Here is a 15,554-nt window from a genome sequence, read left to right on the forward strand (position 1 = left end):
GAGAAAGTAGAATCCAGCACCAACACTAGCATGTGCCTGCGTTGAACCTGTGAAGATGGCCTTTTGTATTCAAGACAGCACTCACACTGTCCACACAAACTGCCATGGACACACACACACACACACACACACAAATGCACACAAGGGAGGGGAAGAGTTCCCATTTTGATCTTCAGTTGATGCCCTGACTAAAATAAAATAAATAGATAAATAACTGCTATGGCTATGTTTTTCAGATAGAGTGAGAAAAAACAGTATTGAATGTTTAGATAGATGTTTTTTGTTTAAAAATAGCTGTAACATGGAGACATGTTTGGGTTGTTTTTTTTTTTGTTTGTTTCTTTGTTTGTTTGTTTTATGTTACAGCATTTGGTATTTTGCGTAGGCTGTTTATGTCATAAAAAAAGACTAAGCCCAGTTTCATAACAGAAATAATGTCTAACATGAGCCACTAGATGTCATTCTATCACAAGTCCGTGTTCAACAAACCCAGTATCAATAAACCTAGTATTTGCTCTTAAATAACTCATAACAACAGGCCAGCCTGTAATAGTTATATTACAATATATGCCACAAGGCCTTACAAAATAAATATATATACAGAAATAACTGCATTGAATAGGAATGCTTAGAGTTGCCAATGAAAGCAAATGTATTGATAGTTTTTGTGTCTTTTCTGATGATGAGCATGAGATGAGATTGAAAGCTTTGTTGGAGATTTTTTCCCGGATCAATATTTCCAAGATGTGGCTTTTTGGAATATCTGAAAAGTTTCCTCATTGTTTATAAATCACCTTAATCATAGCTTTACTGATCCCCCTTTACTGTGCAGATTTATAATATTAAAGCACAAGTCTTTGTAACAGTAAAGGTTTAATACATCATAAAAATTAAAATAAGTTCAGGGTGAATGTGCAGGCATCGTAAACTTCCGGCATCCCAACAAACCTCAATCACTGTCTCCTCAACCCGCCTTCTCCTACAGGAGGACCTTATAACAGCTGGTAGCTGTGGTTTTGGCAAACAGCTCCAGACTGGTGAACATCCAGTATAATTACATGTTTCTTTTGCATGGTTTGAGTCCTGAGTGAGGTTTAACAAGGAATTCTGTGATCTTATTTTGGGCCTGACCATGTAAGGATATCCAGGAAATAGTTACAAGCCTCAGGAAGCAATATAGACATCTTTATTTAGGTGTTCTACTGTACATGTCCTGTTTCCTAGAATGAGGTCTATTTCCAATAATATCATATAACAGTGAGATGACTTGGTTAAAAAAATATGTGTGTGATGTGTGAGTGTATCAAGCCTACTGACCCAAATTGTACATGTGACTGAAGTTATGTAAAGCTGCCTCAGGTTTAACCCCACTACTGGAAATATATCAATAGGAGTTTTCTCAGTTTTTGTCTGTACAAGTGAACTGAATTTATCCTTGAGCAAGACACTGCCTCTTACTACATCTCACATATTCCTTGTGATTCATTTAAAAGAGAAAATAAAAATTTTACTATTGGGTGGCTAGATTGTAAATAGAAAACACCCATTTCACCGGAAGAAGCATCAGTCTGTCTGGCCCTCTTTTCCACTGTGAGTGGGTGAGTTTGTTTTTTCTACAGGCCACAAATCCCATAGTGTCGTCTCCTCAGCTATATTTCACTCAGGGCTTGAGAGGGGTGGAGAAAATTTAAGGACTGAATGAAAAAATGTGTGTGTGTGTGTTAACGCGCGTGTTTGGAGTCATCATCGTGCCAGCGTGTGCTTGTTTTGAGCTCACTCTCCGGAACAAATACACCTTCGCGTGCTGCCAGGAGAGCAGACATCCGGAAGGAAGTGATGTAATCACGTTAAGTGAAGTTACTTATATAGTGGGGTTTTAGGTGTTTTATGCAGCATATCCACACATCATCCTTTAACTGTCTCAAGTGCTAGCTTCCATACGTGGCTCAGGATATAGACTAGGCTCTTCCGTCTGCAACTGAAGGTAAATTATCATTTACTGACTGATTAGAACAGATTAATGTTTTTTGTTGAATGTTTTTCTTTCATACAGTCTCAGTTCATAATTCTGAATTGTCAAATTGTCACTCTCAGTTACCATCTACTAAATTTTGTTTCCTTTTTTAAGTCTGCTTTTATTTGTCATATTTCCATTTTATTATGCTTGTCAATGATATCTTAACATTAGTAGCTCAAGTGGAAGATAATTTTATTAATACAACATATTGCTTTTGCTATCCACTACACAAATTGGTATTTTTATATAGTGTACTTTTATGTTTGCAAGCTAGCTTGCCTCAAATATTCCATATGCTTTTTACAGAATGAAGATCACAGTAGTAATATTTTGTCTGATTGGAGCAATTTTAGCCAATCCAGTAAGTATGACTCTATTAACACAGGCTGTTAAATATCTAAAAAAAAAAATATGTGATTTGATGCACATTTAAAAGCTGTTTTATCCAAAATATCTATCACTTCCAAAAGTTGTAGAAATTCTTACATTTTACTCATTTGTGTTTCCTTTCTGATAGATTTCATTAAATGTCCTTTTGAAATCAAATGAGCTTGATGCAAACACAGTGAGTACCATCAGAAATGTTCTCCTCTGTTTAATGCAATACCTAACAAATTCATTCCACATAAATAAAAAATCTGAATCCCTCTGACACAATAGGTGCAGCTACTTAAAGATTATCCAAACCAAAAGACAATTCCTATTGCAGAGACTAGTGTTTACTGCACTGTATGTCCGCACCCATATGTGTATGAATGGATTGCAAATGAATGTGATGGTTGTTAACGGCAGTTAAAGGGTATAATTAAATATGCTTCAGCACATGCTTACTTTGTTTTTTTTTCACAGACTGAGAGTTTGTCAGTTTCTCAATCTTCTGAAAATAGCACCTCTGAGCTCCAGGTACTGTTTACATTTATTACAGGAAAGAGTAAATGTTCATTTTCTGCTGTAGAAGACTCTAATTGTTGAGCTTAAGATAAATGGATGTCTATTCCTCTTTGTTTTGCAGAGTTCTGAAGAAATCGACTCAAATCAAGTGAGTCACTATTTCCAATCTCCCACAAAGATAAAACCATCTAATCATTGTGATTTTGATTATCTATGCTCAAAATGTTTCTTACATGATTTGTCTTTGCTTCCAGAGTTCAGAGTCAGAATCATCAGAATCCACATCAGAGGAGAAGGTTGAGTACATCACACTTGATCTACCTTATGGTTCATCCATCAGATGCGCAGAGTTGTGGGAGCAAGAGTGCAAAGTCAAAATGCACTATTGGAAATTGCTGACGTAAATTAAAGCCAAAGTGCAAAATTAAACAAAACAAAAGAAAGAAGAACTGTGTCTCTGGTATAGGGTAGCCCGTTATATATTTATTACACTTATAAAACATAACAACAACATAAATGCTGTTTTGTAGATCGGCATTCTTGTTCCTATAGCTATACAGTATAACTATTAAAGAAACAACAGACTTTGCATTATTTTCTGACTTAGTATTTGTCTCCCCCCAAAAAAACAAAACAGACTTCAGAGGAGAGTAACAGCCAGTCAGATGAGGACGATGGGGTAAGATTAAATTAAGTCATATATTTACAAGACCAAGTTCATTTTCCAAAGACAAAATTATGATTTTGCATATTTGTCATTTTTAACTTGTTTTTTTTTTTTAAGACTGACTTAATGGCTGAAACCAGAGACAACAGCATGGGCAGCGAGGAGAATGTTCGAAAGGTGAGAAAATATTTCACAGATCATGTTTTAGCTGAGATTGAAGTTGTAATGTTCAGTCACATTATACTCTGTTTGTCGCCTGAAAAGAGTTTGGTTCAAGTCTATGCCAGCATCATCCAAAATGTGAGCGCAGAGGACTACAGCACAGAGGTCAAAAGTCAAACAGATGACCTGAGCGAGGAGCTGCAACAGCCCCCTCACACCTCCGTCAAACAGAAGACCAATGGCAGCCAAAGCCAAACAACCCTGCTGTTGATGAAGAGCCCCACAGACAGCAGTGACACGAGCAGCGAGAGCTCAGAGACCAGCGACATGACTGCCATGACTACTGCCACCACTGACAGCACCAGCAGCGAGAGCAACGAGACGAGTGACAGCAGTGACAGCAGTGATGCCAGCAAGAGCACAGAGGACAGCGATGCCAGCGACAGTACGGAGCAGCAGCAGATCAAAATCAATGACTGTGTGAACGGAACCGAGAGCTGTGAAAGTGAAGAGGATTTCTTCCAGGCCGTAGGAGATGACCCCCATTACTACGTGGACAATCTGATGGTGCCAGATGAGGACGAGAGGGAGTTAAGTTTAAGGAGATGATGACACCTTTACATGAGCTGCCTGGACACTTTGCTCTTGCCGGTTGTTTCCAAATATTATGTGGCAGTATCTGCAGCTGATTCATGTATGTGATTATTAATGTGATGATGTAGCCAACCATTTACTTTGTTTTGATAATAATAAACAGATAATGTAATCATGGAATCTGGAACTTATATCTGTGCTTTTTTTGTACATATAACACTGAGAGGCAGAGAAAAAAAACTAAATTACTCCATACATTAACTTACTCAAGAATACTTAGAGTATATGTAACTATTTTAAACAAAACAACACTCTGGAGGGAATTGTGACAATGCATTTAATAAATCTGCAGAGTAAGACTTTATACAATATGAAATATTAAATATTAGATATTAGTGGAAAGCTTCTCTACACGGCGGCCGGTTAGCTCAGTTGGTTAGAGCGTGGTGCTAATAACGCCAAGGTCGCGGGTTCGATCCCCGTACGGGCCAACAGTCTTTTTTTATTATTATTTTTTTATTAATTAATTTATCTTGTCAACAATTCACTTATTTATATATGATTACATATTTACAGGAGACATTTCCCATGTATGGATTATATCGATGGTTTGTCACAACTCTATTCACTCTGTTCACAAATAAACCTCGTAAATAAAAATCTAATCCGAATTTTGTCGTTAAATTCTCTATTTTTATTTTTTTTACGATGAAAAACGTGATACACTCATAGCATTCACAAAACAAAAACATTATGTGGTTGAAAATAAACAAGATTAATTTATCCTGATAACACCCAGTGTGTTCCTGATTAAGGCAACGTTTTAAGAAACATGCAATGCCGAAGTTTTGGGCTTTGCATGTTTTATAAGTCAGCAGTAGATGGCGACAAACTCCAAACCCTTCATGCTGTTATGTTTACTGGAGAAGATTGAACCCCCTGCAAACCCTCCCTTTGTTTTCCTTCATTCTGGATGATCGGGCATCTGCTTATTTTGAAATTAAGATGAATTTTGATAGGAATTACATAATTGCATCAAATAAGAGGCCCCACTGTAACAAGCAAAGAAAATGACCAATAGAATTAGGGAAATGTCGACCACGCAATGTCTGTGAACACCCACTCATTTCTCAGAAGGCTTGTCAGCCATATTAAGTGGAGACACCTCTGTGGGTGGACTATGGCTGGATTGGGGCTGCATTTTCCTCCTTGTGATACAACAGAATGAAGCACTGTAGTATCAGCATTTTACTGGGCGTAATCACAGAGAAACCATGGCCCTTTGTTTAGGCACATAGTTATAATTTTCCACACACTTAAATTATTCACTGTCTGGTAACGTTTGGATTCTTCTGCATGTCCTTTTAAAGATAAAAGCGGATCTGACAGAAATACTCTATGCAGATGGCTGATCGAATATAATTGTTTCCCTTTCTTTTTAAATCAAAAGAAAAAAAACCCTTTAATACATCTTTCAAACACAATTAGGAAGACCAAGGCTCAAGGCTCACCCTTTAAACCTACTGAATAACTAATATGTTGAAAATACAACAAGAGCTGTACCTGGATATTGCATCCTGTGCATATAATTACAATAGTCAATGACACATTTCACAAAATGATTAATCGTAAGCAACAGGTGTCAAAATTATGTCCAACGTGCCAAGAGTCTTATGTCGATGCTGTGATCAATGTTTCTGCCTGGAGGACATACTGTTATTTGAGAAAGTGAGATTTCAGGTGTTCCTTCAGAGTTGGAATAGTGAGAAGCTCTTTGTGACACATGTGACATCGAAGAGGTAGTTTCAACAACTCACTGCTGCCTTCTTTCACAGTAACCCTTCCATTTGTTTCAAGCATCTGAATGATATCTGCCAATAAAGAAAAGTTTATATTTGCAGCTTTGCGCAAAGTTTATTAGTGAGATGAATACACCAAAAACAAACAGCATTCACTCTCACCTTGAGATTCAATGAAATAGTCAGTTGTGAATGAGTTCCAGTGCTTTTTGTTCTTTAAACAAGGAGAGTCGAAATCCTGGCTGATCACATGGAGATGAACATGACTAAAAGTAGATAACAACAAAGTAGGTTGATGTCTTGCAAGTATAAACTGGTTTTGTGATACATGCTTTGACTGTTCAGTTTTAGATCAGGCACACCTATTATTAGGTGACAAAGAAAGAATTACGACAAAGAATTGTAAAGCCTTATAATGCATAAAAAAGCAAGGCATATCAAATAAAATATTGCTGCATTTAATTTAGGAAATTAAAAGGGTCAGACATCTCCGGAGAAAGGAAAAAGATTGTGTTAGGTGAAGGCGTAAGTGCAAGGTGGGTAAAGATATGTATTTCAGGTTCAGTGAAGGATAAGTAACATGAAATGACTTACATACTAAAGATTCTTTAGCAAATGTCAAAAGTTTCAATGTAGACATAACATTCAAGCAGTTAACCTCACTGACCTCATACTTGGGATGGCATGGTACCCTGTGCGGAAACGTGAGCTAGCATCAGGGCACTGCTGAACCATCTGGTCAGCAACCTGCTGCATGTGTTTAACCAGATCACGGTGCTCTTCACGTAAAGCCTTCAGGCTGGGGATTGATTGCCATGGGAGGACCAGCCAGTGGTAGCGAGCTTTGGGGTATTTATCTTTAATTACTACAACTCTATCATCTTTGTATACCTAGAAAAATGGAAACACTAATATTTAATAGCTTTAATATCAATCATGCAGTCAAGCTTGATGATCCAGGTCAAGCTGCATCACACAAATCATAACTTTTTTTTTTTTTTTTTTCAAACAACAGCTACCTGCATCTTTGGGTCATGCATTGAACTCTTCAGACCTTGGCTCCAATGTCCAACAGTTTCCTACAACAGATTTCAGTTAACATGTTTCTTTTCTTTTCACAATTTTAAATATGTGCAAAAACATAGACAGACACAAACCTTTTACTTACACTACGTTTTGTGACTTCTCCATGGCTGACTGATACTAAGACTTTCTCTGTCTGCTTTGCTGCTTTCATTTTTGGGTCCTCTCTCCAAGTGTCTCTGTCCTCAGACACTGATTCTTGTGGTCTTTTAGTGCCACGGTGGTTGCCTGCTGGCTCCTCCTTAAACTGTATAGTGTATGGATAGAGCTGGTTGACAATATAAAGCTGCTGTCCAGGTTTCATTTTGACTTCATTGCCTGTGCCCACCACTGCAGCATCTATGGAGGTTGGGTTTGCACCCAGCTTTGGAATAAAGATGGACAAAACACAGAGTGTTATAAAACCTGTGGAAGAGCTTTAAGTGATCGGATAAAAACATGAATATAAACAATTACTACTCCAGGCAGGCAGGCAGGCATAAATATTATAAAATGTTCAGCAATTGATATGTATGATGGCAGCAAGGACTCAGGGTAATTCGAATTTGATTCATAATATTCTTTTTTAATTTCTCCTTAACACAACATTATTGTTTTGTTGTTGTTTTTTTTATTACTCTTACCTGTTTAACTTTGACATAACCTTTGTTGCATTCTGCTTTCAGTTCAACTGGTTGGGAAGGGATAACATTTACACATGTTAAAATAGGTCAAAACATCTCTCTGCTATTCCAAGACACAATAAATTCATAGAATTTGAGAAAATATATTTTACAGAAGCTTTTAACAGTTTAAACGAGTCAGTTGGTAATTAGGTCCTAATCTGTGGAATAACGAGTTAATAAACCCGTTAAATAAATGAAGTGGAAATGTACGGCGAAGTTCCTGAATTTTGTATTAAAGAACACGTATTTGGTTACTTTTGACTCACACAAGTGAGTTTTGAACGCGGTCTTATAATGCTTAGTTAATGCACGATGTGAAGCTTTAGCAGTGTAGCTACCAGCTAACATGGCCAGCGTCAGTATATTACCTTGTTGCCTGGAGCATTTTTTGTCTTTAATAGTCGTTTCTGGACCTCGACCCAGGACAACTGCCTGTGAATGGGGCAGCTGAATTGGTTTATGGCTGCCCTCCTCGCTGATAAGCCAACAAATTGGCATTTTGTCATCCTTTTTTCAGATAATCTTTTGTTTTACCCGAGATTCACGCATGTTTTGTTTGCCGATTCCTCGTCGCAGTAAGTTGACGTCACAGAGAAAAATCTGGAAGTGGGGTTGCGAGCTGAAGTCTGCCCTGAACTCTTCAGGATTCATACCGCCGTCGCCCTTTAAGGTCTGAAATAACAATTCAGTCGTACATATACACACGTTGTCTTAAACTGCGGGTCACGTTTCTTTTTATTTTTGGCCAGACGTCGAAAGGGAAAGGGAAAGGTTTGCTATCGTGTTAGCATTAGCCGGGCAATCAGCGCTACAGCAGGGCGGGCCTGGTGAATGTGAAATTCGGTTATTGTTGTCATCCTGAGCGCAGTGACAGCTGTTTGTCTAAGTGTTGACCTGAGTCACGACTCGTGTTAACTGGGAATAAAACTGTGATGGTCACTGAGTTGGCGATTTAGGCGCCTGGCCCCTGAAATGTGAGCACTGCAATCAAAGCAGAACATGACGTGTTAAAGGAGGGAGAGGTGAAACCTGCTGTGTCGCATCTCTTTGTTGAACTTTGTGTGTCAGGCCAATGGTCCAAACGTTGTAGCAGTTGTATGCGAATGTTTTGGGGGGACTCAGCTACATATTTCCAAGAGGAGATAAAAGTTAACAAACCTTCGAAACAACCGCTGTTTCAGATGCCATGGCTGCTTTCTGTTTGTTTTAGCATTATTTTTCCCACCGCTCCTCGAGATCAGCTTCGTCCTGTAAATATGACATGTTAAACATCTACCCACGTGCTTTCGAGCAATCGAAACCTGTTGGCTATGCCACATCACCTGGAGGCAGACTATTTCTACTACTGCATGAAAACCATGCTAACAACACTGATTGATAAAAGCCTTCATGGAAGTAAAATTACATAGGTTGTATGATTGTCTGATGTGTGGTGTAATTTTCGTACAGTTGCATTTATTGATTTGGGCTCCAGTTTAAGAATACTTTGTCCTGTAACATTTACGTACTTTGCTGAATCCATCCTCAAAAGTAGTTTTCAATTTAAGGGCCTCTCACAAAGTTCAGCCATGGTGGTGATATTCTTTTTTCCTGTCATTAAGGCCTCATTTTGGTCGCTACAGATGTTCAACAAATTCATCTTCATTTCAATTCTCACCTATTTGTTTGCAAAACAAATACATTTTAATTCAAATCCCTGTTCCGTTGTTATGCTCATAGTTTAGAGGTCAAGTATTCGCAGGGAAGGTCATCCTGATAGTATTTCTGTGGTCAAGCTAGGAGGTGTTTAAGGGCTAAATTGGAGCTCAGCATTGGAATACTCATTGTGCTATTTATTTATTTAACTTTATTTTAGTTTTTTTGTCTTTTGTTCTTCCAAGGTCATTTCTTAAAGGCAAACATGGTTAAGGAAACAGGTTTCTATGACACACTGGGGGTGAAACCCAGTGCTACTCCTGATGAACTGAAAAAGGCCTATCGCAAACTAGCCTTAAAATTTCACCCTGACAAAAATCCGACACAAGGAGAGAAGGTAAGTTTTGCACACAGAAACATTGACATAAGCAACTGCGGTAATTCTTTTTTGCATAATAGTTGCAGTCTCATACTAAAATTAGACCCCACCTTTCATACACAAAGATTGAGGGAGCTAGAATTGTACTTCTCTATTGTATTATTTGGCGTCTTAATTTGAAGCAGTTGCTGAGATTAAAAAAATGTGAGAAAATCTTTATGGCATTAACAAAAAGGAAATAAAGTTTCTGAATTTGTCAGCACTGAGAGCAGAGCTCATATTTTCGGCATTTAACTGTGTTATTTAAATTTAGTTTGAATTCTGGATGTCACATATCAGTCAATGAAATATTAAATCTAAGTCGGTGCACGAAATGAAATAGGTTCGGAGCATTTTTGTTCAGTTGACCTCTTTGTTAATTTGCCCTGCCAAGGATGTTTTGAAAAGTGTTTTCTGTTTTTTGTAGTTCAAACAGATCTCACAGGCATATGAGGTGTTGTCCGATGCCAAGAAGAGAGAAGTGTATGATCGGGGAGGTGAAAAGGCTATAAAGGAAGGAGGAACTGGTGGTGGCGGCAGTGGAGGCTTTGCATCACCCATGGACATTTTTGACTTATTTTTTGGTGGAGGAAGTCGGATGCACAGAGAGCGAAAAGGTAATAGATCTGTGAGCTTCAAAGATGTTAACGTTTGCAAAAAGTTAAATACAGTGACTAGACAAGACAGAGTTGAACCACATTAGGGTAGGGAAGGCAATCAACATGAGCGAAACAGAACTCGAACAAGATTTTCAAAATAAAACAGGATGTGAACACTATAAACCGAGCAAACTCGAACCAGACACAGAACTCTAAACATAACAGTGAAACTAAAACCATGACAGGATCCTTTGTCACTGTGTTACCTACGGAAGGATTTAGAGTTATAATAAATGATTCCCCTTTTAATAGGGCACTAATGCCGTATACACTGCTTCAGTTGTGACTAAAGATTTTATTTAGGTTTGTGTGAAGTAATATAATATAGAAGGAGTATGATATGTATTGATATATACTTGCTGATATATATTTGGGGATAAAACACCAGAGCAGTGATGAAATCTTGATAACTATTTCAAAAACAGTATTGTTCTTTGTTTTGTCTCATGATTGAAATGTTTGCTTCCACCACAGGGAAGAACATTGTTCATCAGATCACAGTGACATTGGAAGATCTTTATAATGGATCAACAAGAAAACTTAGTGTCCAGAAGAATGCCGTCTGTGAGAGATGTGAAGGTATGACTTTGGCGATCGACTTGCAAACTTTGGTCAGTGTAACCACTTGGTGCATTTGTTGTACAAGCAGGGCCCTCAGCACTCAAAGATCCATTTAAGGGCTACGTGTCTCATTTAAAAAAAAAAAAAAAAAAAAAGCATTACTCTCGTAAATGTAATCAAACCCCTTCCAACTAGGTTAAAACAGTTCAGTGTGGATACAAGTCACATTTAACACAAAGATGGCCTAACTCTTTTCTTAATTTTATTTTTATTTTTCTTATTAGGTCGAGGGAGTCGAAAAGGAGCAGCACAGATGTGCATGACTTGCCATGGTACAGGTATGCAGGTCCGTGTGCATCAGTTAATACCAGGTATGGTACAGCAAGTGTCCACAGTATGCCACAGCTGTCAGGGCCAAGGACAGAGAATCAGCCAGAAGGACCGCTGCAAATCATGTGGAGGTCGGAAGATCCTGCGCGAGAAGAAGATTTTGGAGGTCCACATTGACAAAGGTGAGAGTTAATCGAAATTAATCTAGTACTGGTTTAAGGTCAAATCAAAACCAGAAAAAACATTGTGCTGACATTATCCGTTCTTCTCACTGCCGCAGGAATGAGGGATAGCCAGAAGATAGTTTTCCATGGGGAGGGAGATCAGGAGCCAGGACTTGAGCCAGGTGATATTGTCATTGTCCTGGATCAGCGAGAACATCCACACTTCACCAGGTGAAATACTCTCTGCTCTGTGTTCTGTTACAGATGTTACCTTTTACTGAAGGACTTGGTGATACTGGCTGTATCATGGTATATGTATGCCTGTTTAAAATCCAGAAGTTTTCAGAGGCTCACTGTAACATTTGATATTGTAACCTGTTAAAGTTGTTCAATCATCTAAGCTTGACAATTTTTATTTGTCTTCCATGAAGATGACAGTTGAAGTGGATAGTGGAGCTTTTTAAAACCATGCAGCCAACCCATGAAATTCACCTCTGCTTTTTTATTTTCCTTAACTTGTTCTTGCTATTGACATCAGGAAAGGAGCAGACTTGATCATGTCCATGGAGCTTCAGTTGGTTGAAGCTTTGTGTGGTTTCAAGAAACCTGTTCAGACACTGGATAACAGAACTCTCCTCATCACCTCACATCCAGGTAAAATCATTACCTGCATAGTATGATGGTATTGTATTGTTGTATGTGCTATAAAAATGGTTTTCATATATTTTACTATGTTTTAATAACTAAGGTGACCCATGTTTAAATATGTGTATTTTGTGTTTTTATTTTTATTTTTAATTTATTTTTTTTGTTTGTTTTTTATAACAGGGGAGCTCATCAAACCCGGAGACACAAAATGCGTCTTGAATGAAGGGATGCCAACGTATCGCAGACCGTTTGAGAAGGGACGACTTGTTATTCACTTCTCAGTAAGACTTTTTTCAAAATCTCTTGCTGACAAACACATTAGGCTGACACATACTTTGCTTTTTGTTATCCACGTGCTCTTAGAGAGTACACACAGGGGCAGCGGGGGAGAAGTCAGCTGCTAGCTACTGTGCAAACCAGTACAACAGATCAGGAGCAGTATTATCTGGTTTAACACAGACTGTATGTCGAAATGGCGGTAGACTGCAATGTTTTGAAAGCAAAGCCAAGACAGAAGAGTCTTAGACTTGCATTCTGAGTAATGACCGTTAAGGGGTGAGTGCACTGGTCAAAACAAGAATTCAGACGACATGGAATATGGGCTATGTTAAATGGACTCTACTTCTCTCACAGGTTTTCTGTAAAATGGTTTTTAAAGGTTATTGTCCAAAGTAGAGGAAAATGGATGGTTTGAATTAAGATAATCTCACAGTATTCATACAAAACCAAGACCTGTGCTATAATTTAAACAAATAAAATTCAGTTTTTTACAGTTTGGGACCTTTTTTGTTATTTACCTGAGAAAGTCCAGAGCTGTGAACATGTTTGTCATGCTTGTTTGTATTAGGTGGTGTTCCCGCAAACCAACTTTCTTCCCAAGAACAAGCTGAAGGAGCTGGAGCTCTACCTGCCAGAGAAGATGGATGCAGAACAGCCTGAAAGTATGGACGATGACCTATACATCTATGCTGACCTGGAGGACTGTGACTTTGGGAACAGGAAACGACGCCATCGTCAGAATTGCTGCATGGATGAAGATGATTACAGCAGCACTGGAGGTGTCCAGTGCCAGACGTCTTAAGTAACAACTAGATTGAAGCCTGAACCCTCATTTACAAAAAAAAAAAAATGCACCTTTTTGATATTTTCTGCACTTTTTATTTAATCAAGTCCCTCAAAATCACATGTTTACCCTGCAGTTTAGTTTAGTTAGTTTTTTTGTTGTTTGTTTATTATTATTACTTTTTTTTTCCTCATTCCTGAATTTCAATGCCCTCCTTATTTATTGTGATGGTTTTTGGATTGAGGGGACTATTTTAATGTCCAGGATTAAACTATCCTCTAAAGTATCCTCTGAATGAGATTCATGTCATCTCTAGGATCTTGTTTTCTTTGTCTTTATCTTTTTTTATTACTTAACCTAGTTACACTGTGATTCTAGACGGGAGTTGGTATTCCAGCTGTTTCAGAGAAAAGAAAACGTGTAAACAAAGACTTCCTGCTTTTTATGCAGTTAAAACTAATGACGTATATTAATTTGAAAAATATTTTTTTCCTCTAGTGTTACGAAAGCATTTGTTGTGAAACAATTGTTGATAACACATTTGTCAAGATATGACAGATATGCATGATCCTTGACAACGACGCTTATGCAGTTTCACCCGTTCAAGGGCTATTTTCTAGACATTATTAAATAATCTCAACAAAGTGACAGAAAGATGTCATATTAATATTAACTTAGGCAGGAGAATACTTAGATTCAAGTCACTAAAATGTGGATTATCCAAATAAATATTTTAGTTTATTTCAATTAATCTTTTTCAACTGCCATTAGTTGTAATGCAACTTTTGTTTCTGTAGAAAGCGGAGCATCTCATACATTTGTATGTATAGTAGGGTCCAAAAGTCCAGACATCTCTGTATGTATATATGATTTAAATATGCATGGGATCCTAAGGCAGACGATCAAAAATGAGTAAAAACCACTAAAAGCCTGAACAGTTTGTGTGGGGTTTTCAAGAAGCAAGTTATCTGGACAACTTTGCTCAGACTATGAATGTTTACTGTCGCATACTTTATTCCAGATTTGATTTAGTTTGGGGTTTTAGCAGAAAGTTACACAGACAACTGAGACATAATGTGCACTAATGTCTTGAAGGCAAATGTTTAAATGTCTTAAAAAATGTTAAGTGCCAAGTTGCACACAAATTGAAGAAAGAAAGGGTGCCTAATGTCTAAGTTCTTCATCATTCAGGCACAGGCTTTTAAAATTATTGGAATTAGAAGATAAGAATAGAAGACTTGTTTTGTTTTTGTTTTTTTTTTTCTTCTTTTTTTGTGATTTTAATCTAATAGATGCCAAATGGGACTTAAAATCGGCACACCTGATACCTCATTGATGTGTGTGCCTGTTTGACAGCCTTATTGTTAAACTTGAAACTACTTGATAGCGCGACTTGATTTTATTCATAGATGATCTTTGCCATGGATGTTGTAAAACATAACTATGCTCATGGAAGAGAGAGGGGTTCCTTAAACTATTTGATTGTTCTTGAAAGCAGATGCAGATTTATAAGTACTCATAATGTGAGGAGGTACTCTGCTCAAATATATTGTTCACGTCTTGATTATAACAGTATGTGTGTTAGGACCAATAATTTACTTGTTTGTGCTCGTGTTTTCTAATTAAAAGCATTTTATTGGTCTTTCTAAATTGTAGTATCACCATTTAATTGCAGTGTTTTTGTTTTAGCGAGTGATCTGCTCAAGTTACACCACAAGATTACAGAGGCTGTGTCACAGTTTCATCCTCTACCAACCTTTAAATGTGCAATAAAACATTTGAGAGAGGTTTTTGGTCACAGTCGCCAAAATGCTGTTTTGGCCTTGTGAATGCAATATTTCAGGAATTGCTGAAGGGAATCTCCTCAGAATTAGTACAAATTTCCTTTTACTCTTAAAGATGAACTGAAGTTTAATGTCAAATTGATTGTCAAATGTGCATGTGACCTTACAAAACATATAACTCAGGAATCCATAAGAGTAAAATAATTGTGTTCAAATAATCTTAAAGTCAATCTCACTGTGACTTAATGTTTTGCAAAAAATCCATACGTGAATATATTTCCTGCCAGTTGACTTGTTGCTATCTTATTAGTATCTTCGGATTCAGGATATTGACAATTTAAACCTTTCCTTCTTAGACTGACGCACATAAATTCTCTAAATTTATATAAGTTACCTGATGAAAATAACAACTAT

The 15,554-nt window shown here is 37.5% G+C and overlaps 3 protein-coding genes and 1 non-coding gene across 6 annotated transcripts; 3 read left to right on the forward strand and 1 right to left on the reverse strand.

Moving 5' to 3' along the window:
• Positions 1–1,809: 1,809 nt before the first annotated feature.
• LOC115042298 (dentin sialophosphoprotein-like) lies at positions 1,810–4,511 on the forward strand. The gene is made up of 9 exons (XM_029500428.1): positions 1,810–1,984; positions 2,324–2,378; positions 2,535–2,582; positions 2,867–2,920; positions 3,030–3,056; positions 3,163–3,204; positions 3,546–3,587; positions 3,693–3,752; positions 3,840–4,511. The coding sequence occupies exons 2-9, from the start codon at positions 2,325–2,327 to the stop codon at positions 4,344–4,346; spliced, it is 834 nt and encodes a 277-aa protein (XP_029356288.1). The 5' UTR covers positions 1,810–1,984; position 2,324; the 3' UTR covers positions 4,347–4,511.
• Positions 4,512–4,662: 151 nt separating this feature from the next.
• Positions 4,663–8,439, reverse strand: aptx (aprataxin). Of its 3 annotated transcripts, none has more exons than XM_029500416.1 (7): positions 8,247–8,439; positions 7,837–7,883; positions 7,491–7,577; positions 7,150–7,209; positions 6,798–7,021; positions 6,293–6,396; positions 4,663–6,202 (listed from the first exon to the last, which is right to left on the reverse strand). In XM_029500416.1, exons 1-7 carry the CDS (start codon positions 8,374–8,376, stop codon positions 6,048–6,050), a joined length of 807 nt encoding a protein of 268 aa, XP_029356276.1. In that variant the 5' UTR covers positions 8,377–8,439; the 3' UTR covers positions 4,663–6,047. The 3 variants fall into 3 exon arrangements, with proteins under 3 accessions (XP_029356276.1, XP_029356267.1, XP_029356259.1); XM_029500399.1 differs by having other exon boundaries at positions 4,665–6,202; positions 7,299–7,577; XM_029500407.1 differs by lacking the exon at positions 7,837–7,883 and having other exon boundaries at positions 4,664–6,202; positions 7,299–7,577.
• On the forward strand, positions 4,749–4,822 carry trnai-aau (transfer RNA isoleucine (anticodon AAU)). The gene has a single exon. It is a non-coding gene; the product is annotated as a tRNA-Ile (tRNA).
• A 32-nt stretch (positions 8,440–8,471) lies between the features above and the next one.
• dnaja1 (DnaJ heat shock protein family (Hsp40) member A1) lies at positions 8,472–13,462 on the forward strand. Its single transcript, XM_029500386.1, has 9 exons — positions 8,472–8,548; positions 9,759–9,910; positions 10,359–10,548; positions 11,065–11,169; positions 11,436–11,663; positions 11,762–11,876; positions 12,184–12,299; positions 12,474–12,574; positions 13,141–13,462. Exons 2-9 carry the CDS (start codon positions 9,779–9,781, stop codon positions 13,372–13,374), a joined length of 1,221 nt encoding a protein of 406 aa, XP_029356246.1. The 5' UTR covers positions 8,472–8,548; positions 9,759–9,778; the 3' UTR covers positions 13,375–13,462.
• Positions 13,463–15,554: the final 2,092 nt, after the last annotated feature.

The sequence above is a fragment of the Echeneis naucrates genome, chromosome 1 (genome assembly GCF_900963305.1).
Source record: "Echeneis naucrates chromosome 1, fEcheNa1.1, whole genome shotgun sequence".
In the NCBI taxonomy this organism is placed as follows: Eukaryota; Metazoa; Chordata; class Actinopteri; order Carangiformes; family Echeneidae; genus Echeneis; species Echeneis naucrates.

Excerpts from the sequence above, each read along its gene's own strand:
- LOC115042298 (XM_029500428.1), top strand. The coding sequence starts at position 2,325 with ATGAAGATCACAGTAGTAATATTTTGTCTGATTGGAGCAATTTTAGCC. Across the intron at positions 3,057-3,162 it reads AAGAAATCGACTCAAATCAA|AGTTCAGAGTCAGAATCATC; the intron begins GTGAGTCACTAT and ends CTTTGCTTCCAG. Across the intron at positions 3,753-3,839 it reads GCGAGGAGAATGTTCGAAAG|AGTTTGGTTCAAGTCTATGC; the intron begins GTGAGAAAATAT and ends TCGCCTGAAAAG.
- aptx (XM_029500399.1), bottom strand. The coding sequence starts at position 8,376 with ATGCCAATTTGTTGGCTTATCAGCGAGGAGGGCAGCCATAAACCAATT. Across the intron at positions 7,022-7,149 it reads TGCATGACCCAAAGATGCAG|GTATACAAAGATGATAGAGT; the intron begins GTAGCTGTTGTT and ends CCATTTTTCTAG. Across the intron at positions 6,203-6,292 it reads CTATTTCATTGAATCTCAAG|ATATCATTCAGATGCTTGAA; the intron begins GTGAGAGTGAAT and ends CTTTATTGGCAG.
- dnaja1 (XM_029500386.1), top strand. The coding sequence starts at position 9,779 with ATGGTTAAGGAAACAGGTTTCTATGACACACTGGGGGTGAAACCCAGT. Across the intron at positions 9,911-10,358 it reads ATCCGACACAAGGAGAGAAG|TTCAAACAGATCTCACAGGC; the intron begins GTAAGTTTTGCA and ends TGTTTTTTGTAG. Across the intron at positions 11,170-11,435 it reads CGTCTGTGAGAGATGTGAAG|GTCGAGGGAGTCGAAAAGGA; the intron begins GTATGACTTTGG and ends TTTTCTTATTAG.